Source organism: Sturnus vulgaris, chromosome 30 (assembly GCF_052056855.1).
Source record: "Sturnus vulgaris isolate bStuVul1 chromosome 30, bStuVul1.hap1, whole genome shotgun sequence".
In the NCBI taxonomy this organism is placed as follows: Eukaryota; Metazoa; Chordata; class Aves; order Passeriformes; family Sturnidae; genus Sturnus; species Sturnus vulgaris.
The window spans coordinates 1955997-1976683 of NC_142272.1; the positions used below are offsets into that span (position 1 = coordinate 1955997).

General features: G+C 67.2%; 2 protein-coding genes across 2 annotated transcripts in view; one reads left to right on the top strand and one right to left on the bottom strand.

Annotated features, from left to right (window-relative positions):
• Positions 1–558: 558 nt before the first annotated feature.
• DCTN2 (dynactin subunit 2) lies at positions 559–8467 on the bottom strand. Its single transcript, XM_014891839.2, has 14 exons — positions 8251–8467; positions 7178–7246; positions 4139–4235; positions 3956–4017; positions 2659–2757; positions 2414–2574; positions 2134–2281; positions 1983–2048; positions 1839–1877; positions 1656–1733; positions 1372–1443; positions 1191–1293; positions 1023–1114; positions 559–888 (listed from the first exon to the last, which is right to left on the bottom strand). Exons 1-14 carry the CDS (start codon positions 8284–8286, stop codon positions 802–804), a joined length of 1209 nt encoding a protein of 402 aa, XP_014747325.1. The 5' UTR covers positions 8287–8467; the 3' UTR covers positions 559–801.
• A 999-nt stretch (positions 8468–9466) lies between these two features.
• KIF5A (kinesin family member 5A) overlaps positions 9467–20687 on the top strand; it is a 20287-nt gene continuing 9066 nt past the window's right edge. The window contains 17 exon segments of the mRNA XM_088180922.1: positions 9467–10077; positions 13039–13126; positions 13651–13724; positions 13825–13929; positions 14046–14094; positions 14729–14784; positions 14911–14998; positions 15816–15940; positions 16573–16677; positions 17077–17225; positions 17593–17741; positions 18277–18328; positions 18372–18483; positions 18832–18856; positions 18859–18899; positions 20120–20157; positions 20159–20324. Of these exon segments, the coding sequence (XP_088037048.1) occupies positions 9949–10077; positions 13039–13126; positions 13651–13724; positions 13825–13929; positions 14046–14094; positions 14729–14784; positions 14911–14998; positions 15816–15940; positions 16573–16677; positions 17077–17225; positions 17593–17741; positions 18277–18328; positions 18372–18483; positions 18832–18856; positions 18859–18899; positions 20120–20157; positions 20159–20324 (1551 nt within the window). The 5' untranslated portion in view covers positions 9467–9948.

The window sequence follows — 20687 nt, forward strand, 5'->3', positions numbered from 1 at the left end:
CACGCGGGGATGATGCAATGGCGGGAAATTGGCCACGCCCCCAGCGGGCACAGGGAGAGGGGCGGGGATTGCCCGGAAATGGGCGGGGATTGTGTGGAGGTGGGCGGGGATTGTGGGGGATGGGCGGGGCTTCCGTGCCACCGGGTCTCGTTCTCTCCCCCGCGATTAACGGGAGGGGGGTTCAGCCCCCACCCCCTCACCCCCTCACCTGCCATTGCACGTGGGAGGCACCGGGGTGAGGGATGGAACTGGGGGCACTGGGACATTGGGGGCACTGGAGCTGGGAGGGGTGGTGGGACTGGGGGAGAACTGGTGACACGGGGGTGCTGTGGCTTTACGGGTGAGGGGCTGCAGAACTGGTGTGAGGGGCCTGGGGGAGCACAGCTGGGGACACACCCGGGACCCCTCCCCCATCTTCGGGGTCCAGCTGCCCCCAGCCCCTCATCCTTGTGGGGGTCCTGGCTCCAAGAGGTTCCTCTCGTGTCCAACCCAATCCCAGCACCCCCAGTTCAGGGGGGCCCTGCTCCTGCCCCCCCACCAGAGATACTGACACACATATTGGGAGCTGAGCTGTTTATTGGGGTACAGGGGGGACCAGAGACCCACACATGGAGTAGGGGGGACAGGGATGACCCCCGTGGGGACTGAGGGGTGCAGAGACCCCTGTGGGGACGGGGACCGAGCCAGGGTATTTACAAGCAGCAGCTGGGACCTGTGGGGAGGGGTCACAGGGCCCAGGGGGTCGCGGGGGTTGCCCAGGGAAGTCCTCAGAGGAACCCCAGGGGGTGTCCTGGGGTCTTGTCACTTCTGCAGCCGCTTGATGCGGGCATCGATGTCGGCAAAGTTGTCCTCGACGATGGCCAGGTTGTCCTTCATGGTCTTCTGCACCTGGGGGGGCAGGTGGGGGTGAGGTGATGTAGGGACAGGTGGGGGTGAGGTGATGTGGGGACAGGTGCAGGGGAGGTGATGTGGGGACAGGTGGGGACCTCGGTGGGGCTGAGTAGGGGGCCGGGGGTACCCACCTCGGCCAACAGCACCGTGTTGTCCTTGAGAGCTCCTGCGATCTCCTGCTGCGTCGTGTCCAGGTGCACCAGCACCTGCCCGAACTGAGTGGCTGGGGGGGGACACACCTGAGTGCTAGGGAGGGCAGTGCCCCCCACCCGGCGTCCCTGAGCCCCCCCTGCCCTCACCTTGCTCGTGCAGGTCCCGCAGGGTCACCAGGCGCTGCACCACATCGGGCAGGGCACTGGCCACGGCGTCCCAGCTCTGCAGCGTCTCGTACAGCTGGTGGATCTGGGGGGCAGCAGTTGGGGGGGTCAGCACAACCTGGGGGGGCCCTTCGGGATCCCCCCGTGGCCTCCAGGCCCGTACCTTGCTCTGGGTGTCAGCATCCTGCACTGTGGCCTTGTGCTTGGCGATCTCGTTCACCTTCCCCAGGACGCTCTGGTGTGGGGGAGAAAGAGACCCCAAATCCAGTCATGTCCCCCCAATTTCAGCAGTGTCCCCCCACTTTCAGCAGTGTCCCCCAGTTTTAGCAGTGTCCCCCCAATTTCAGCAGTGTCCCCCCATTTTCAGCAGTGTTCCCCAATTTCAGCAGTGTCCCCCAATTTCAGCAGTGTTCCCCAGTTTTAGCAGTGCCCCCCAGCTCCCCTCACCTGCAGCCGAGCCTCCACCTGGTCTAGCACAGCCACGTCCAGAACGTTCACCTTGGCCTGCAGCACCTGCACCGTGTCCTGGGGAGGGGGGGAGCAGGTGAGGGGGGGGTATGGCAGCCCCCCCAAAGCGCTGGGGGCACGGGGGGGACAGGGTGAACCCCAAACCCCCCTTGCCCGACTCACCATGAGGCTGGAGCCCTTCAGCCCCACCAGCAGTGGGTTCTGTGGGGGGAAACAGTGTCAGTGGGGCAAGAGGGGGCAGACAGAGGATGGGGTTAGGAAAGGGGCAGGAGGGAGGCAGGGCAGCCCCCCCACCTGGGCACTCACCTGGCTGTCAGGCTCACACCTCACAGCTGCCTCCAGCTGTGCCAGACGCTTCTCCAGCTCCGACACCTGCGGGGTTTGGGGTCAGGTGCTGGGACCCAGGTGCGGTGCCCCTTCACAGGATTCCCCTGTGGCGCCAGCAGCCCCCGCTCACCTTGGCAGACTGGGCAAACTGGTCCTGCTCCGGCCTCCAGTAGAGCTCGAAGGTGACAGCATCGCCGGCAGGGGCGGGGCCCCGCGCCGGGCCCTTCCCCGGGGCGGCTTTGCTGCACTTGGCCACCTCCAGCTGCTGCAGCAGCCGCCTGAGGACAGCCGGGAGGGGACACGGTGGGCACAGGGGACACGGTGGGCACAGGGGACAAGGAGGGCAGGGTCCCTGTCCCAGCCCCACGGGGATGCTGCCATGCCCGCCTGGGCTCCCGTCCCCCACTCACTTGGCCAGGGCACCCTCGGGGTCAGCAAAGTCCACAGCGGCACCAGGGCCCAGCACCTTCTCCAGGTGGGAGCTGAGCAGCTGCTGCTTCAGCACCTCCACCTGCCTGGCCAGCGCCATGGGCGTGAGCTCCTCCTCAGCCCCCGACTCCTTCACAGAGCTCTGAGGGGACACACAGGGGCCGTGTCACACCTGGGACACACCCTGGCACAGGTAGGAGCTCACTTGGGGCAGCTGGGTGCTCACCTGGATCTGCTCCACGTCCCGGAGCAGCTCCTGCACCTCGTGCTGTAACCGCTGGAATCGCTGCTGTGGCGTCTCCTTGGCACCAAGACCCTCACCCAGCTGTGGGAGAAATGGGTCAGGGGGCTCCCGGGGGGCCAGGGGGTTTACACACGGTCAGGGGAGCTCACGGGAGGGGTCATGGTGCGGGATCATGGTGGTTCAGGGGGCTCATACGGGGGGTCAGGGATCTCAGAGTTCAGGGGTCTCACGGGGACTCAGGGGGTTCACAGGTGCAGCCAAGCAGAATGAGCAGGTGAGGCCTGCAGGGACAGGTCACAGCAGCCTCAGGTGGCACCTAAAGGGAACCTGATGGGGCCAGGGGGGCAGGGCAGGAGCAGCTCAGGAGAGTGCGAAACCCACAAAGCAGAGGGGCTGCACTGGAGCTCATCTTCATCCTCATGAAGCTCCTCTTCACCCCATGGAGCTCTTCATCCTCACCCACATGAAGTTCCTCATCCTCACCCTCATGGATCTCCCCACCTTCATGCCCATAGAGCTCCTCCTCCTGACCCCAATCTCTAAAGCTGTGGGGTGGTGCTGGGTGGTCCCATTCCCCTCATGGAATGTGGGGGTTTCCTGTTCTTTGCCCAAATCCAGCTGTTCCTAGAGCAAACCTGACCTGGGCCAGCGTGGTGGCTGATGGCCTGGCCTGAGGGGCCACAGTGACCAGGCTAGGGGACACAGATGTCACCCTGCTCTGAGCAGGCCAAGAGGGAGCCAGGTGAGCCTCTGTCACCTTCTCCCCTTTCACCCTGGGTGACAGGGACTGCAGCCCCCCCTGAGGGTCCTGAGGGACAGCCTGGGGAATTGGGGTGACAGAACCTCACGGAGTCAGTGAGGGGACAGGCAGGGACCTGCTTGGGGGGGGAACAGAGCCCAGCACCAGGACATGGGGAGGGGGTACCCAGCAAAGGCCTGGGGGTGCTGGAGGACACCCAGTTGAACATGAGCCAGCCAGGATTATCCTGGGACCCCCAGCTCCATCCCCAGATCCATCCTGGGACCCCCAGCTCCATCGAGGACTTGGTGACCAGCGCTGTCTCGAGGGTCTGTGGTTGGGACAGGGGCTCCCAGCACGGCAGACTGGGATGGACTGGGCAGACCAGCACGGTACCACGGCGCTGGTGGAGCTGGCACACGGCTGCTCTGAGGCATGGCTGGGGGCTGCAGCAGGTGACTCCGGGGGTCCCAGGGGCCTGTGGCACACGGGGGTGTCCCAGGCAGTGCGTGGGGAGGACGGGGTGCCCCTTGCACTCACCATCTCATACTCTCCAGCCTCGTAACCCGTTGTCCGTGTCCGGCCGATGCGGTCAGAGAAATCTGGAGGAGGCAGAGCTGGGTGTGACCCAGCAAAGCAAGGGGGGCTCAGCCCCCTGGGGATCCCATGGCCCATCCCCAGCCTGCCCAGCCCCTCCTGGCCCCCCTGAGCCCCCCAGCTCACCCACACCCTCGGTGCCCAGGCGCTTGTCCCGGAACTTCTCGTAGGCAGCGTTGGGGTTGATGATCAGGTGCTCCACGCTGGTGCTGCTCAGCTCCTCCTGCACACGGAGCCACGTCAGGGACAGGGACAGGCCGCAGACTGCCACCACCTCCCGCCAGCACAGACAGGGACGGGGACAAGGGGGCCCCAGGGATGCCACCACCCCCAGCACACAGTGTGGGCAGGGATGGGGGCGCTGGCCTGGCCCTCCCCAGGACACAGGCACAGCCCCCAGTACAGCACCCAGCGAGGGCTCTGCTGGCAGGGATGTGGCACGTCCCCAAGGGTCCAGAGAGGGGACATCACACCCCCAGACTGGCCTGGCCCAGTGGGGAGATACCCTTAAGAGTCTGGAGTGGGGACATCAGACCCCAGCTTGGCCCAATGTGGTGACATTGGACCCTGGTCTGGTGCAGCTCAGCAGGCAGGGCCCCCAAGGGTCGTGTCAGGACTTCGGACCCCTGGCCTGGCCCAGCTCAGGGACCCTCAGGACTCAGCCTACCCCAAACTGTGCAACACTCCAGCAGCCCCTGGCTAGGACTAGAACCCATTGCTGGCCTCTCCAGGGTGACCCCTGTCCCTGTGGGGCTGTCACTGTCCCCCAGCTGTGTTTAGCACAGGACAGCCTCCTCCCCAGGGTGACCCCTGGCCCCCTGGGGCTGTCACTGCCCTCTGGCTGCCTTTCAGGCTGATCCCCCCCCAGGGAGGCAGTGGGAGGTGGAGGCCCCCAGACCCCCAGACCAAGTGGCCGTGCCCTGTGCCAGGCAGGGTGGGCACAGCCGGTGTATCCTGCTGCCATCAAGGTGTCCCTGGCTCAGCAGGGTCTGGGGGGACCCCCAGGACCCCCCTGTGCAGCCCCTCCCGGCTCTGGCCCGGGTGTTTCAGGGAGCCCTGGTTTGCTGCGGGCAGTGAGAGCGGCGGGAGCAGCGCTGGCAGCGTTAGGGGGCTGCGGTGGGTGGCAGCGGTGACAGTGGCTGAGGGACAGTGCCAGCGGCCGGGACACGGGCGCTTACCAGCTCCTGGCGTTTCCCAGAGGTGAGAAAGTCAGAGCAAGGTTAGAGAGGGGAGAGAGAGACAAAATCCGCGTTAGAAGGTCCGGCCCGCGCCCACCGCCCCCCGAGGGCTGGGGACCCCTGTGGGACAGGGAACCCCAGGGGATGGGGACCCCTGAGGGCTGGGGATCCCTGTGGGACAGGGAACCCCAGGGGATGGGGACCCCTGAGGGCTGGGGATCCCTGTGGGACAGAGAACCCCACGGGATGGGGACCCCTGAGGGCTGGGGATCCCTGTGGGACAGAGAACCCCACGGGATGGGGACCCCCGAGGGCTGGGGACACCTGCAGGACGAAGGGCAGTGGGACAGTCCCCCGGGGATAGGGCAGCAGGGCCGTGCCCCGGAGGGGAGCAAGACGTGGCCAGAGTTCTGGGGATCACCCCTGAACTCCCCTCAGGAGTTCCGGGGAGGGAATGTGAGTGGAGCCAGGGGTTCCCCCACGGGATCCCAACACTCAGTGGGACCCCAGGCCCCTGGGGGGACTCTGAAGGGCCACGAGCTGCCCCAGCCCAGCAGCCACCTCATGCAATGCTGGCAGCAGTGAGGGGGCTCAGCACGGCCCCCCCATGCCCAGCCAGTGTCCCCAGGACAATGAGACCCAGCCCGGGGTCCTGGGGCGTCCCAGGGATCCCAAGGCCAGGTGGGCAGTGCGGGCAGCAGGCAGAGGATGCAGAGGGCAAGGCAGAGCGGGAGGGGCAGTGCAGGGGCCCCCAAAACCCCCAGCACAGCAGGGGGACCCCTGAGGGGACAGCGCTGGGACCCCCATGCACATGCAGCAGTGCCCCCCATGCACCCCAAAGCAGGGCCACGCTTACTTGTGCAAACTGAGTCCAGGCCAGGCGGGAGCGGGGGGGAAGCGGGGGGAGCCCTGGTCAGTTTGGGGGGCTCCCCGAGGGGGAGGAAGGACCCCTCAATACCCCAGAGCTGGTGAAGGGCTCCCCGAGGCAGGGGGGCTAAGGACCCCCCATCCCTCACCTCCCACCACAGTAGGGGCCACACGTCACCTCACGACTTTGGGCTCAAACCTTGTTTCAGCCCATCCTGCTGCTCTGGCTCTCACAGGGGTGGCTCTCTTTGCCCTCCCTCAGTGGGCACTTCCTGGGCCCCTGCTCCACGCCAGGGACCTGTGCCAACCTCCTGGACCCCAAAACCACCAAGGGCACCGATGGTAGAGGGTGGTTGCACCCCCTGCACTCCCAAGGCCTGGTGCCCCCCTCACTGTCTGGGGGGGCACCGAGCCACCCCTCAGATCATGACCCCTGAACCCTCATCATCCTCCCCAGCACATCTGGGGGTCACCCCACACTCCTGGGGGTCCTTTCTGCTGTGTGGCCTCGAGGACAGAACCCAGAGTCAACCCCGGGCCCTGGGGGTCCTTCAGGCCCCACCATGATGGAGCTGTGTGTCACTCCACAGACACTCTGTGTCACTCTGGGGGTGCCCTGAGTCCCCAAGTATGGAGCCCCCATCACTCCACACTGAAATCCCTGCAGAGCCACCCCCAAGAATGACTTTAGCCCAGGCCTGGGAACCCCCACTATTCAGAGCAGGTTTAGGGGTTCTCCTTGTTCCCCTTGGGGTGGTGCTGGGGAACTGGCAGCCCCCTTCCTCTTGGGGACAAGGACAGCAAGGACAGGGACACCCAGCCTGTGTGGGGGAGGCTGTGTCCTGCTCTCCCTTTCTGCCCCCCAGAGCACAGGCAGGGTGCCACAGGGGGATGGGGAGGCTACATGCCACTGTAAAGGACACTGTCACTGTAGGGGACACTGTCACTGTGGGGAACACTGTCACCGTGGGGGTGATGTGTCACTGTGGGGGATGTGGTGCTGCTGGGTGCATGGGGAGGGGGAGGAGCCGGTTCCCTGCCACGGTGCTGGTCCTGGGGGGTCCTGGGGGGTCCCAGGGGTCTGGTCCAGCTGCTGCTCCCCCAACCAGCCGGGCCTTACCGCCTCGAACTCGGCCTGGTCATCCTCGGGCAGGTCACTGGTCTCGTACACGTCGGGCTCGTTCCGGGCCTGCGGCACCAGGGGCTGTGCTGGGACCCCCACCTGGCCCTGACGCCCCACACCTCATCCCCGTGGACATCTCCATCTCTCTCTGGACATGCCAATGTCCCCACACCCCTTGCTGACTGCCCTCGTAACCGCAAAAGCCTTTCCAACACCCCAATGTCCCCCCAACACCTGACTCACTGCCTCTGTCCCCTGACCTCCCTCCAACTCCATGTCCCAATTCCCACAGTCATTCCAAACTTCCAGGACGTTCCCAGCCCCCCAGGGATCCGTGTTCCCCCACAGACAGACCCTCCCTGGCACCTCCCTCACCCCGAGCTCCCTGGCACCCCAAGCCCCCTCCCCAGCATCAGCTCCCTCCCGTTCAAACAGACACCCCAAATGTCACCAACCCCACATGCCCCCACATGATCCTTCAAATCCCCCCCGGTCCCCATACCCTGTCAGTCATTCCAATCTCATGCCCCCCAAATTGACTTGATCCCTGCAGCCCCTCAGCCACCCTGATCCCCTCAGACCCCCCAGTGCCCTCGGACCGCCCTGACCCCCTGATCCCCTCAATCCCCCAGCCCCCTTGACCCCCCCAGCCACCGTCACTCCCCACGGATCCCTAAATTCCCGCAGATTCCCCCGGATCCTCGCAGCATCCTGAGACACCCTCAGACCCCCTTGACCCGTTCAGACTCCTCGGGCCCTCTCAGAGCCGCCCTTCTCCGACCTCCTCAGTCCCTCCATGTCCCGTTGGTCCCCTCAGAGACCCCCCGGTCCCCTCAGACACTCCAGACTCCCGCAGTTCCCTCATTCTCTGCCAGGGCCCTTATCCCGCTTGACTCTCCCGATCTCCTCAGGGCCCTCAGCACCCCCTCAGACCCCTCCGATCTCCCCTGATAGCCCCGGCCCCCCCTATCCCCTCAGACCCCTCAGCACCCCCAGGCCCCTGATCGCCTCAGACCCCTCAGCACCCCTTCAGACCCCCCGGCTCCTCCCAGGCCCGGCCCCTCACTCACGATGCCGGGCAGGTCGGCGTATTTGGGGTCGGCCATGGCGGGGGGCGGTACTGGGGGGGGTCGGTAACGGAGGGGTCGGTGTTGGGGGGGGTCGGTGCCGGGGGGGTTCCCGGAATAGGGGGGTCAGTAATGGGGGGGGTCCCGGAATGGCCGCGCAGGGCCGGGGCGGGGCCGATCTCGCGAGAGCGGCGCGGGGCGGTGCGAGAGGAGAGAGCGCAGGGGCGGGGCAGGGGCGGGGCATGGAAGGGCGGGGCGGGCATGAGGGCGTGGCCTGGCCAGAGGGGGCGGGGCCTGGCGGGCAGACGGGGCGGGGGCGGCACCGGGTGGGACAATGGCGGGGGTCGGGGGACACACGGACACGGGGGGGTCACGGGGGGTACAAGGGGGACACACCGGGGTGAAAGCGGGGATACACGCGGGGGGGAACGGGATAGACACAACGGGTGACACAGAGGGGGACACACGGGTGGGGGCACACGGGGACACGCACGGGGACACACATGGGGGGCACACGCTGGGGGTAAACACGAGGACACCCACGAGGACACGGGAAGTACACGGGGAGACACGGGGTTCAGATATGGGGACACATGGGGACACACAGGGACACACGGGGGGGCACAGGGGTAAACACGGGGGGCACGGGGGCACACAGTGGGGGCACGCCCGGGGGACACATGAGGGGCACATGGGGGAACACAGGGATGGGGGGACACGCTGGTGACACCCGTGGCGCACTCACGGATGGGGGCACACGGAGCAGGTGGCACTGGGGGACACGCATGTGGCTGGGCACCCATGGGGGGACTGCACTTCTCCCCCGCGGGAGACCCCCGGGGTCAGCTCCGGACCGCTCCCCCGGCGTGTTTAGGGGTCCCATGGAGGGGCGGGTTCCTGCGGGCCGGGCACAGCCCCCAATGTGCGGGGGGAGCGGATGAGTCAGGACCGCTGCCTTGCCGCGGGGGGGGGAACAGAGCAGGGAGGCCGGGGGCAGGCCGGCCCTGCCCCCACCCCCTCCCCAGCCCCGTCCCCCCGGCCCGTCCTGTTGCCCCCGCCGTGAATCAGCATTTCGGGGGGGGTCCATTCCTAGGGCTGCGTCCCCCCCTTCCATTCCGTCCACCTTAAGAGCCGCAGGCGGCTCCACCTTAAGGCGGGGGAGGGGGCGCGGGGGGGCGGCCCCCCACCCCCCGGTCCCGGGGCTGCAGTGGCGACAGCAGCGGTCACAGGAGCGGCGACAGCGGCAGCTGCGGAGCGTCAGCCCCGCCCGGCGCCGCCTCCCGCATCCTGCAGCCCGCAACCTGCATCCCTGAGCAGCATCCTGCATCCCGCAGCGCGGGCAGCATCCTGCATCCCTGGGTACCACCCTGCAGTGCTGAGCAGCATCCTGCATCCTGGGCAGCATCCTGCATCCCTGGGTACCACCCTGCAGTGCCGAGCAGCATCCTGCATCCCTGAGCAACATCCTGAGTGCTTGGGTACCACCCGCCATCCCTGAGCAACATCCTGCATCCCTGGGTACCACCCGGGCAGCATCCTGCACCCCTGAGCAGCATCCTGCACCCTCGGGTACCCCTCGGCACCCCCGGGTACCATCCTGCACCCCGGTGCCCCCCGACCCCTAGGCTGTGAGCAGCACCCCCGTCCCTGAGGACCAGCCGCCCCCTTGGCCCCCCCTCTCGACGCCCCCCGACCCCCGCCATGGCCGAGCCCAGCTCCGAGTGCAGCATCAAGGTCCTGTGCCGGTTCCGGCCCCTCAACCAGGCCGAGATCCTGCGGGGGGACAAATTCCTGCCCGTGTTCCAGGGGGACGACAGCGTCGTGGTCGGGGTGAGTCAGCGCGGGGGGCGCGGGACCCCCGGGATTGGGGGGGGGGGCAGTGTCCGGTATCCCCAGTTTGGGAGGGTGGCTGTCCGGAGGGGGGCACTGGCACTTGGGGGGCAGAATCTGTTATTGGGGGGGGGGATGCGCTCCTGGGTGTGGCCGCTGCCTCCCGGGACTCTTCCCATGCCCCCCCCACCCCTCTGCCCCCCCCTCCAGGGCTCCCGGCACTCCCAGTTTGCCCAGTGCCGAGGGGGGGGGTGGTGTTTACATCGAGCGGAACCGCCCTGACCCCCGGGGGGGGCGCGATCGGCCCCCAAAGCAGCGGGGGGAGGGGATGGGGGGGGTTGCCGCAGATCCCCCCCCTCCCCCTCGCGCTGCGGCCCTGCCCTTTGTTAGGGGGCTCATCCGGGCGATGTCTGAGACCCCCAAAATATCGCCACCCCCCCCGCCCCTCAATAATGCCCCCCCCCTTGCCCGGGGGGGGCGTCGGGGGGGAAAAGAGACGGTCCCGGGGGGACAATGGGGAGTGGGGGGGGTCCGTGGATAGGGGGGTCCGTGGATGAGGGGGGTTCGTGGATTTGGGGGGGTGTCAGAGGATGGGGGGGGTCTGTGGATGAGGGGGTCCGTGGCTGCTGCGGGATCCGTGGACGGGGGGTGTCCTTGAATGCGGGGGGGGTCCGTGGGTGCGGGGGCGTTTGTGGGTCGGGGGGTCCGTGGATGGGGGGGTCCGTGGGTGCGGGGGGTCCGTGCCCGGGGGTGTCGCGGTGCGGCTGTGCCGGCGCAATGCGGGGTGAGGAGGGTTGCGGGTGCGGGGGGAGGTGCACGGGCGGCGTTGCGGGCTGGGGGTGCGGGGCCGGGGGAGGTGGGATTGGGGGGGGGATGCGGGGGCGGCGTAGGATGGGGGGCAGTGTAGGATGGGGGGCAGTGTAGGATGGGGGGTCAGTGTAGGATGGGGGGCAGCGTAGGATGGGGGGCAGTGTGGGATGGGGGGTCAGTGTAGGATGGGGGGCGGGGGGCAGTGTAGGATGGGGGTCAGTGTAGGATGGGGTCAGTGTGGGATGGAGGGTCAGTGTAGGATGGGGTGTGGGGGTCAGTGTGGGATGGGGGGCAGTGTGGGATGGGGGCAGTGGGGGATGGGGTCAGTGTGGGATGGGGGTCAGTGTGGGATGGGGTCAGTGTGGGATGGGGGCAGTGGGGGATGGGGGCAGTGTGGGATGGGGGCAGTGTAGGATGGGGTGTGGGGGTCAGTGTGGGATGGGGGGCAGTGTGGGATGGGGTGTGGGGGTCAGTGTGGGATGGGGGTCAGTGTGGGATGGGGTCAGTGTGGGATGGGGGCAGTGTGGGATGGGGTCAGTGTGGGATGGGGTGTGGGGGTCAGTGTGGGATGGGGGTCAGTGTGGGATGGGGTCAGTGGGGGATGGGGTCAGTGTGGGATGGGGGTCAGTGTGGGGGGCAGTGTGGGATGGGGTCAGTGTGGGATGGGGGCAGTGTGGGATGGGGGCAGTGTAGGATGGGGTGTGGGGGTCAGTGTGGGATGGGGGGCAGTGTGGGATGGGGGGCAGTGTGGGATGGGGGTCAGTGTGGGATGGGGGCAGTGTGGGATGGGGGGCAGTGTAGGATGGGGTGTGGGGGTCAGTGTGGGATGGGGGGCAGTGTGGGATGGGGGCAGTGTGGGATGGGGGGCAGTGTGGGATGGGGGTCAGTGTAGGATGGGGGGCAGTGTAGGATGGGGTGTGGGGGTCAGTGTGGGATGGGGGTCAGTGTGGGATGGGGGTCAGTGTGGGATGGGGTCAGTGTGGGATGGGGTGCGGGGGGTGCGCAGGGGTTGCGTGACCGGCGGCGGGCGGGGCCGCGGTGCTGCGGCGGCTGCGGGGCGCCGGGGGGGCCGGGGACAGCGGGGGCGCGGGCTGTTGTCGCCGGCTGTCCCCGTGTCCGTGTGTCCCCGTGTCCGTGTGTCCCCGTGTCCCCGTGACCCCGTGTCCCGGCTCAGCACCAGGGCCTGGACAGCTCCCGGCGTGGGGCGGGGGTTGCAGGGGGTCTGGGGGAGTCTCTGGGGGCTCTGGGGATGTAAGGGGGGGTCTGGGGGGTGTCTGGCTGTTTATAGGGGACTTAGGGGGGGTCCTTGGGGATCTAGGGGGGGTCTACGGGGGTCTGTAGGGGGATGAGGGCTTTGTGGGGATGGATGAGGTCTTGGGGAGAGGGCGGGCTGAGGGATCTCTGGGGGTCTGTGGGGTCCACACGGGGACTGGAAGGTCTGTAGGGTGTCTGGGGGTCTATAGGGGCCTATAGGGAGCTGAGGGGTCACCCACAGGTCTTATGGGGGCTAAGACAGATCGTGGGTGGCTGTGGGGTCTGTAGGGCAGCTAAGGGGTCTGTGGGGCTCAGTGGGAGGCTGGAGGGGTCTGTGGGGGTCTGTAGGATGGCTGAGGTGCCTTTGGGGGGTCTGTGGGGTCTATGGAGGCCTGGGGGGACAATGGTTTATAATGAGGGGTCTGTGGGGGTCTATGGGGGAGGCTGGAGGGGTCTGTGGGGGTCTATGGGGGATTGGGTGCCTATGGGGGAGCTGAGTGTTCTGTTTTTTGGAGGAGTGGAGTCTATGGGGGGCTGGGGGGGCTCTGTGAGGGGGCTGATGGGTCCTTGAGGGTTCATGGGGCTGTGGGGGGCTCAGGGGGTCTCTGGGTGTCTATGGGGAGTTATGGGGAAGTCTGGAGAGTCCTGGGGGTGTGGGGAGTGGGGTCTCTGTGGCTGTTGGGGGGCCTGGAGTGTGTGGGGCTGGGTCCATGAGTGGGGTTCAGGGTGGGTATGAGGGGTGTGAGAGGCCCTACACCCTCCCACCTCCCTTACTGGGACTCACTGGACCTGACTGGACCCTGCCAGTGGAGCCCTGAGCCTGCCACAGCCCCCAGCGCCTCGGGGGGGTCTCTCTGGCCAGTGACCCCCGTGTGTGTCCCCTTGTGTCCCCCCCAGGGCAAACCCTACGTCTTCGACCGCGTGTTCCCCCCGAACACCACGCAGGAGCAGGTGTACCATGCCTGTGCCATGCAGATCGTCAAGGGTGAGGGGACAGGGAGGGGACAGCGGGGGACAGACTGGGGACAGACTGGGGACAGACTGGGGACACAGGGACAGCCCGGGGACAACTTGGGGACACCAGCGAGCGCTGGGCAGGGGGGTCTTGGGGGTGTCCAGAAGGCCCTGGGGGCTCTGCAGGACTTTGAGGGGGGTCACTGAAATCCCCAGGGCTCTGGGGTGTCCTTTAGGGGGTCACTGCAGTCCCCGGGGTTTTTGGGGTGTCTAGGGTGTCCTTTAGGGGGTCACTGCAGTCCCCGGGGTTTTTGGGGTGTCTGGGGTGTCCTTTAGGGGGTCACTGCAGTCCCCGGGGTTTTTGGGGTGTCTGTGAGGTCCTTTGGGCCTCGGGCATCACCTCAGAGGTGATCTCAGGTTCCTGGGAGGGTCATGGACACTTGGAATTCCCAGAGGGGTCGCTCGGGGTTTGGGGCGCTCTGTGATGTCCCTGGGGGTCCCGGGGGGTGTTTGGGGGTCCCGGGGGTCCCACACCCATCTCCCCCCTCCCCCCAGATGTGCTGGCCGGGTACAACGGCACCATCTTCGCCTACGGGCAGACGTCATCGGGCAAGACCCACACCATGGAGGTGAGGGGCACTGGGGGTTTTGGGGGGGCATTGGGGGTTTTGGGGGGGCACTGGGGGTGCCCTGGCACCGACCGGGTGTTCACTGCCCCCCACCCCGCAGGGGAAGCTGCACGACCCCCAGCAGATGGGGATCATCCCCCGCATCGCCCGCGACATCTTCAACCACATCTACTCCATGGACGAGAACCTGGAGTTCCACATCAAGGTGGGCACTGGGAGCACTGGGAGCACTGGGGGGAGCACTGGGAGCACTGGGGGGAGCACTGGGAGGCCCTGGGCTGACACCAAACCCCCCCTGACACCCCGATCCCCTCCCCCCAGGTGTCCTACTTTGAGATTTACCTGGACAAGATCCGGGACCTGCTGGACAGTGAGTGGGGAGCATGGGGAGATACTGGTGGGGAGTGGGATGAGGGCACTGGGAAGCACTGGGAGTCACTGGGAAGCTCTTGGGGGCAAAGTGAGGAGTACAGGGGGGTCCTGGGAACTACTGGATGGTTACTGGGAAGAACTGGAAATCAAGGAAAGGGGAGGGGGGCGTGCTGTGAGGAGCTAGATGGTTACTGGGGGGCACTGGGAGTCAGTGGCAGGGTACAAAGGAGCACTGGGAAGCACTGGGTGGTTACTGGGAAGTGCTGGGTGGTTACTGGGAGGCACTGGGAGTCAGTGGCAGGGTACAGAGAAGCACTGGGAGGCACTGGATGGTTAATGGGAAGCATTGAGTGGTAACTGGGAAGCACTGGATGTTTACTGGGAGGCACTGGGAAGGACTGGGAGGCACTGGATGGTGACTGGGAAGCACTGGGAGGTTACTGGGAGGCACTGGATGGTTACTGGGAGGCACTGGGGGTCAGTGGGAAGCACTGGGTGGTTACTGGAAGGCACTGGAAGATTACTGGGAAGCACTGGGAGGTTACTGGGAAGGCACTGGGTGGTTACTGGGAAGCACTGGAAGCTCCTCGGGCATTTTGGGACGCCCCCCACCCCCCTCCTGTCCCCCCCAGTGACCAAGACCAACCTGTCTGTGCACGAGGACAAGAACCGCGTGCCCTACGTCAAGGTGAGCGGGGGGGGAGGGGTCCCGGGGGGCACTCCCGGGTGGGGGATGGGCTGGGGTAGGGGGGTCCTTGGTGGGGGATGGGCCGGGGCTCCCCCTGAGCCCCCCCTGCCCATCCCCCCCTCCCAGGGCTGCACCGAGCGCTTCGTGTCCAGCCCCGAGGAGATCCTGGATGTCATCGACGAGGGGAAATCCAACCGGCACGTGGCTGTCACCAGTGAGGGACACCGGGGACACCGGGGACACCGGGGACACGGGGGGACACGGGGGGACAGAGGGACACGGGGGGACAGAGGGACACGGGGGGACACGGGGGGACACGGGGGGACACGGGGGACACCGGGGACACGGGGGACATGGAGGGACACGGGGGACACGGGGGACACGGGGGGACACGGGGGACACCGGGGACAGGGGGGGACACCGGGGACACCGGGGACACGGGGGGACACGGGGGGACAGAGGGACACGGGGTACACCGGGGACACGGGGGGACACGGGGGGACACGGGGGGACACGGGGGACATAGAGGGACAGGGGGGGACACGGGGGGACACGGGGGACACGGGGGACACGGAGGGACAGAGGGACACGGGGGACACGGGACATCCAACAGGCTGTCACCAGTGACAGCCACAGGATCACAGGGGGACATGGAGGGACACGGGGGGACGGGGGAGACACGAGGGACATGGGGGGACATGGGACATCCAACTCGTGCCTGGCTGGCACCAGAGAGGGACACGAGGGGACACGAGGGGACACGAGGGGCTGGGGGGTGATGGGGGTTGGGGACAGGGTGCAGGGGGTCCCTGGGGTGCCGGAGGGTTCTGGGGTTCTCGAGGCACCCGCTCGGAGTTATGGGGGTCCCTGGGGCGTTCCAGGGGTCCGCAGGGCGCTGACTCAGGGTCCCAGGGAGGCAGGGGGTCCTTGAGCACTGTTGGGGGACACTGTGGGGTCTGTGGGGCGGTTTTGGGGTGCAGCGGGGGTGCTGCCCGTTTTGGGGTGCCCCCAACGTGTGCCCACGCCTGCAGACATGAACGAGCACAGCTCCCGCAGCCACAGCATCTTCCTCATCCACATCAAGCAGGAGAACGTGGAGACGGAGCAGAAACTCAGCGGGAAACTCTACCTGGTGGACCTGGCGGGCAGCGAGAAGGTGGGGGGACCCCAAAGGTGGGGGGACCCAAAGGTGGGGGAACCCAAAGGTGGGGGGACCCCAAAGGTGGGGGGACCCAAAGGCGGGGGGACCCAAAGGTGGGGGGACCCCAAAGGTGGGGGAACCCAAACGTGGGGGGACCCAAACGTGGGGGGACCTCAAAGGTGGGGGAACCCAAAGATGGGGGAACCCAAAGGTGGGGGGACCCCGGAGCTGTGGGAGTGCAGAGCCGGGGGTTCAGGGGGGCACTGGGGTGGCACTGGGGGGGTGGGGCCTGGGGGCGTTCATGGGATTTTGGGGGCTGTTTGGAGGGTGGGGGCCTTTGGGGGGAGTCCATGGAGTTTGGGGGTTATTGGGATTTTGGGGGGCGTTTGGAGGACGGGGGTCTGGGGCAGTTTGTGGGGTTTTGGGGGGACATTGGCGCTTTGGGGTTTTTTAGGGCCATTGGGGTTTGGGGCCATCGGGTTTCGGGATCTTCAGGCTGGGGTGGACATCTCTGGGTGGGGGGCGTCCGGACCGGGGGTCTCCTGGCTGATGCCATTTTTGGGTTGGGGTCTGGGACCATCCCTGGGAGGGGTCCCCAGGATAGGGGAGCACACGGGGGGGTCCCTGAGCCGCCGCCCCCTCCCCAGGTGAGCAAGACCGGGGCTGAGGGAGCCGTGCTGGACGAGGCCAAAAACATCAACAAGTCACTGTCGGCGCTGGGCAACGTCATCTCGGCCCTGGCCGAGGGCACGGTGAGACCCCCGGGGGTCCCCCTGGTGTGTCCCCCCCCGTGTGTCCCCCCGGGGTGTCCCCTGGGTGCACTTCGCCCTCCTCCCCCCCTTTCCCTCATGTCCCCCCCAGGGTCTGGGGGAAGGGACCCGTCCTGCTGAGCCCCCTCCCCCCATGTCCCCCCTCCTCAGTGTCCCCCCCCCGAGTGTCCTGGGGTGGGGGACATGGGGTGAGCACCCCCGCCGTGTCTCCCACCCTGCCCACCCCGTGCCCCGTCCCCCTGGGGACACCCCCCGCCCCCCATGTGTCCCCAACCCCCACCTGTCCCCGGGTGGGGGGGATTCCCCTGAGTCCCCCCAGCTTTGTGCTCCCCCCGGGGGTCCCGTGAGGGTCCCCCCCTGAGGCCGCCCCTCCCCTCGCAGAAGGCGTACGTGCCCTATCGCGACAGCAAGATGACGCGGATCCTGCAGGACTCCCTGGGCGGCAACTGCCGCACCACCATGTTCATCTGCTGCTCCCCCAGCAGCTACAACGACGCCGAGACCAAATCCACGCTCATGTTCGGGCAGAGGTGGGGGCTGGGGGGGTCCCGCACCCCCCGAGCCACGCTCATGTCCGGAATGGGGGGGCCCAAGTGCCCCCATGGATTCATTGCCCCCCAACTCCATCCCAAGAGCACCCTGGAGTGCCCCCCTGTACCCACGACACCCCCACTGCACCCCAGCTGCACCCCCGGACCTGTTCCAGTGCAGCTGCCCCCCAACAGCTCCTGCTGCACCCCAACTTCCCCCGCTGTGTCCCAGCCACACCCCAAGTGCCCCCAGTGCCCCCCAAGTGCCCCACGGGGGTCCCCAGACGTGGGAGGGGAGGGCAGGTGACCCTGGAGTGGCCGTGGTGGCCCGGTGAGGGGGGGTCCCATTTTCGGGGTGCCCCCCCAGGGCCAAGACCATCAAGAACACGGCGTCGGTGAACCTGGAGCTCACGGCCGAGCAGTGGAAGAAGAAGTTTGAGAAGGAGAAGGAGAAGAACAAAGCGCTGAGGGAAACGCTGGCACGGCTGGAGGCTGAGCTGAGCCGCTGGAGGAGCGGTGAGGGGCACCCCGAGATCGGGGGGGGCACCCCGAGATCTGGAAGGGAACCCCAACTGTGGGGGGGGGACCCCAAGAGCCCCCATTGGAGACCCCAAGGCTGTGTCCTTCACCGGGGAGGCTGAGCTGAGCAGCGAGGGGACCCCCACATCTGGGGGGGCACTCTGAGATTCGGTCACAGTGGGGTCCCAGGGGTCATGGTGGGGTCCCAGAGGTCACAGTGGGGGTCCCAGGGGTCAGATTGAGGGTCCCAGGGGTCAGAGTGGGGGTCCCAGGGGTCAGATTGGGGGTCCCAGGGGTCAGACTGGGGGTCCCAGGGGTCACGGTGGGGTCCCAGGGGTCATGGTGGGGGTCCCAGGGGTCAGAGTGGGGGTCCCAGAGGTCACAGTGGGGGTCCCAGGGGTCACGGTGGGGTCCCAGGGGTCCTGGTGGGGGGTCCCAGGGGTCATGGTGGGGGTCCTATCTGGGATGCCCCCCAGATGTGGGGGGTCCCCCCAGCCCTGGATGGGGACCCTGAGGCCGTGTCCCCCCACAGGGGAGGCCGTGCCCGAGACGGAGCAGCTGAACGAGGCCGAGGCAGAAACGGGGCCGGGGGAGGGGACAGGGGAGGGCCAAGGGGGGGCCCCCGAGGAGCCCCCCCCTGAACGACAACAGCTCCTCCATCGTCATCCACATCTCGGACGAGGAGCGCCACAAGTACGAGGAGGAGATCCGCAAGCTCTACAAGCAGCTGGATGACAAGGTGGGCACCCCTGGCCAGGTGGGCACCCCCGAGACCCCTCCAGACCTGCCAGGGCCCCCCTCAGCACCCCCGAGACCCCTCCAGACCTGCCAGAGACCCCCCCAGCACCCCCGAGACCCCTCCAGACCTGCCAGGGTCCCCCCAGCACCCCCGAGACCCCTCCAGACCTGCCAGGGACCTCCCAGCATCCCCGAGCTCCCCAGGACATTTGGGGACCCCCCAGTCTGCCCAGCAGCCCCCAAGACATTTTGGGACCCCCTGTCAGCTCCCAGCTCCCCCCTGGACCCCCCTCATCCCCCACCCCCCAGCCCCTGGGGTGACCCCTGTGGACCCCCCTGTGCCCCCCAGGATGACGAGATCAACCAGCAGAGCCAATCATGGAGAAGCTCAAGCAGCAGATGCTGGACCAGGAGGAGGTGAGGGTCCTGCCCCCCCGCCCCGTGACCCCACCCCTCCTGTCTGACCCCCTTTGAACCCCACTCAGAACCGACTTGGACCCCCCCGGACCCCTCGGGACCCCAACCCAGACCCCTGGACCCCTTCGCCCTCAGTGCCTGGGACCCTCCAAAATCTGACCCCTGGGGCCCCGATGTGACCTCACTGGGACCCCCCCAGGTCTCCTTTGGGGGTCCCACCTGGGGACCCTCCAGGACCCTTCTGGAACCCCCAGCTGTGACCTCTGGCTGACTGCCAGAACCAGTTTGGGACTGGTCCCTGGGACCCCCCAGGACCCCTCAGCCTGAGCCTCCCCCTCCACCTCTGGGTCTCCTGTGGGATGTCCACCGTGACCCTGGGACCCCACCATGGTCCCTGGGACCCCCACTCTGACCCCTGGACCCCAGTGTGACCCCTGGGACCCCCAGTCTGATCCCTGAAACCCCAATGTGACCCCTGGGACCCCCACTGTGACCCCTGGGACTCCACCAAGACCCTTGACCACTTCGATCCTGGGACCTCACTTTGACCCCTGAACTCTTCTAGGCCCCCACTGTTACCCCTGGGTCCCCATTCTGATCTCTGGGACCCCAACATGATCTCTGTGACCCCCACTCTGATCCCAGCAACACCCACCATAACCCCTGGGACCCCCACTCTGATCTCTGGGGTACCCACCATGACCCCTGGGACCTCACTGTGACCCCTGGGACCCCCACCATGACCCCTGGGACCCCTCTGGGACCCCACCATGACCCCTGGGACCCCTCTGGGACCCCACTCTGCCCCCGGACCCCCACTCTGCCCCCTGGGACCCCTCTGGGACCCCCCTCTCACCCCTGGGACCCCTCTGGACCCCCACTCTGCCCCTTGATACTCCCACTCTGACCCCTGGACCCCTCTGGGAAACCCCTCACCCTGGGACCCCTCTGGGACCCCCGTCTGACCCCTGGGACCCCCACTCCGATCCCTGGGACCCCTCTGGGACCCCACTCTGCCCCCCAGTACCCCACTCTGACCCCTGGGACCCCCACCATGCCCCCTGGGACCCTCACTATGCCCCCTGGGGCCCCCCTCTGCCCCCTGGGACCCCTCTGGGACCCCCCTCTGCCCCTGGGACCCCCCTCTGCCCCCTGGGACCCCTCTGGGACCCCCCTCTGACCCCTGGGTCCCCTGTGGCCCCCTCCCCGTGTCCCGGCAGGTGCTGGCAGCGGCTCGGGGCGGGGGGAGGCGGCTCGCCGGAGCTGGCAGCGCTGCGGGCCGAGCACGGCGCGGCGCGGGCCGAGGTCACCGAGGTGCTGGCGGCGCTCGAGGAGCTCGCCCGGAGCTACGACCGCAAGGCCCAGGAGGCCGAGGACACCGGGAGGCACAACCGGAGACTCGCCGATGAGCTGGCCCGCACCGAGGTGGGGGAGGCACAGACGGGACGGCACAGGGCGGGGCAGAGGGGCTGGGGAGGGGACAACGGGGAAAGCGACGGGAAATAATGGGGAAATCGATGAGAAATAATGGGGAATCGATGGGGAAATAATGGGGAAATAATGGGGAAATCGATGGGAAATAATGGGGAAATAATGGGAAATAATGGGGAAATCGATGGGGAAATAATGGGGAAATAATGGGGAAATAATGGGAAATAATGGGAAATCGATGGGGAAATAATGGGGAAATCGATGGGAAATAATGGGAAATCAACGGGGAAATAATGGAAATCAATGGGGAAACCAACGGGAAATAATTGGAAAATAATGTGAAATAATGGGGAAATA

What these genes read in the sequence shown, in the direction of transcription:
- DCTN2 (XM_014891839.2), bottom strand. Translation starts at nt 8,286, where the DNA reads ATGGCCGACCCCAAATACGCCGACCTGCCCGGCATC. An exon ending in ACGCCGACCTGCCCGGCATC is followed by an intron (nt 7,247 to 8,250) that starts GTGAGTGAGGGG and finishes CTGGTGCCGCAG; the next exon opens with GCCCGGAACGAGCCCGACGT. An exon ending in GCGGGACCTGCACGAGCAAG is followed by an intron (nt 1,115 to 1,190) that starts GTGAGGGCAGGG and finishes GTCCCCCCCCAG; the next exon opens with CCACTCAGTTCGGGCAGGTG.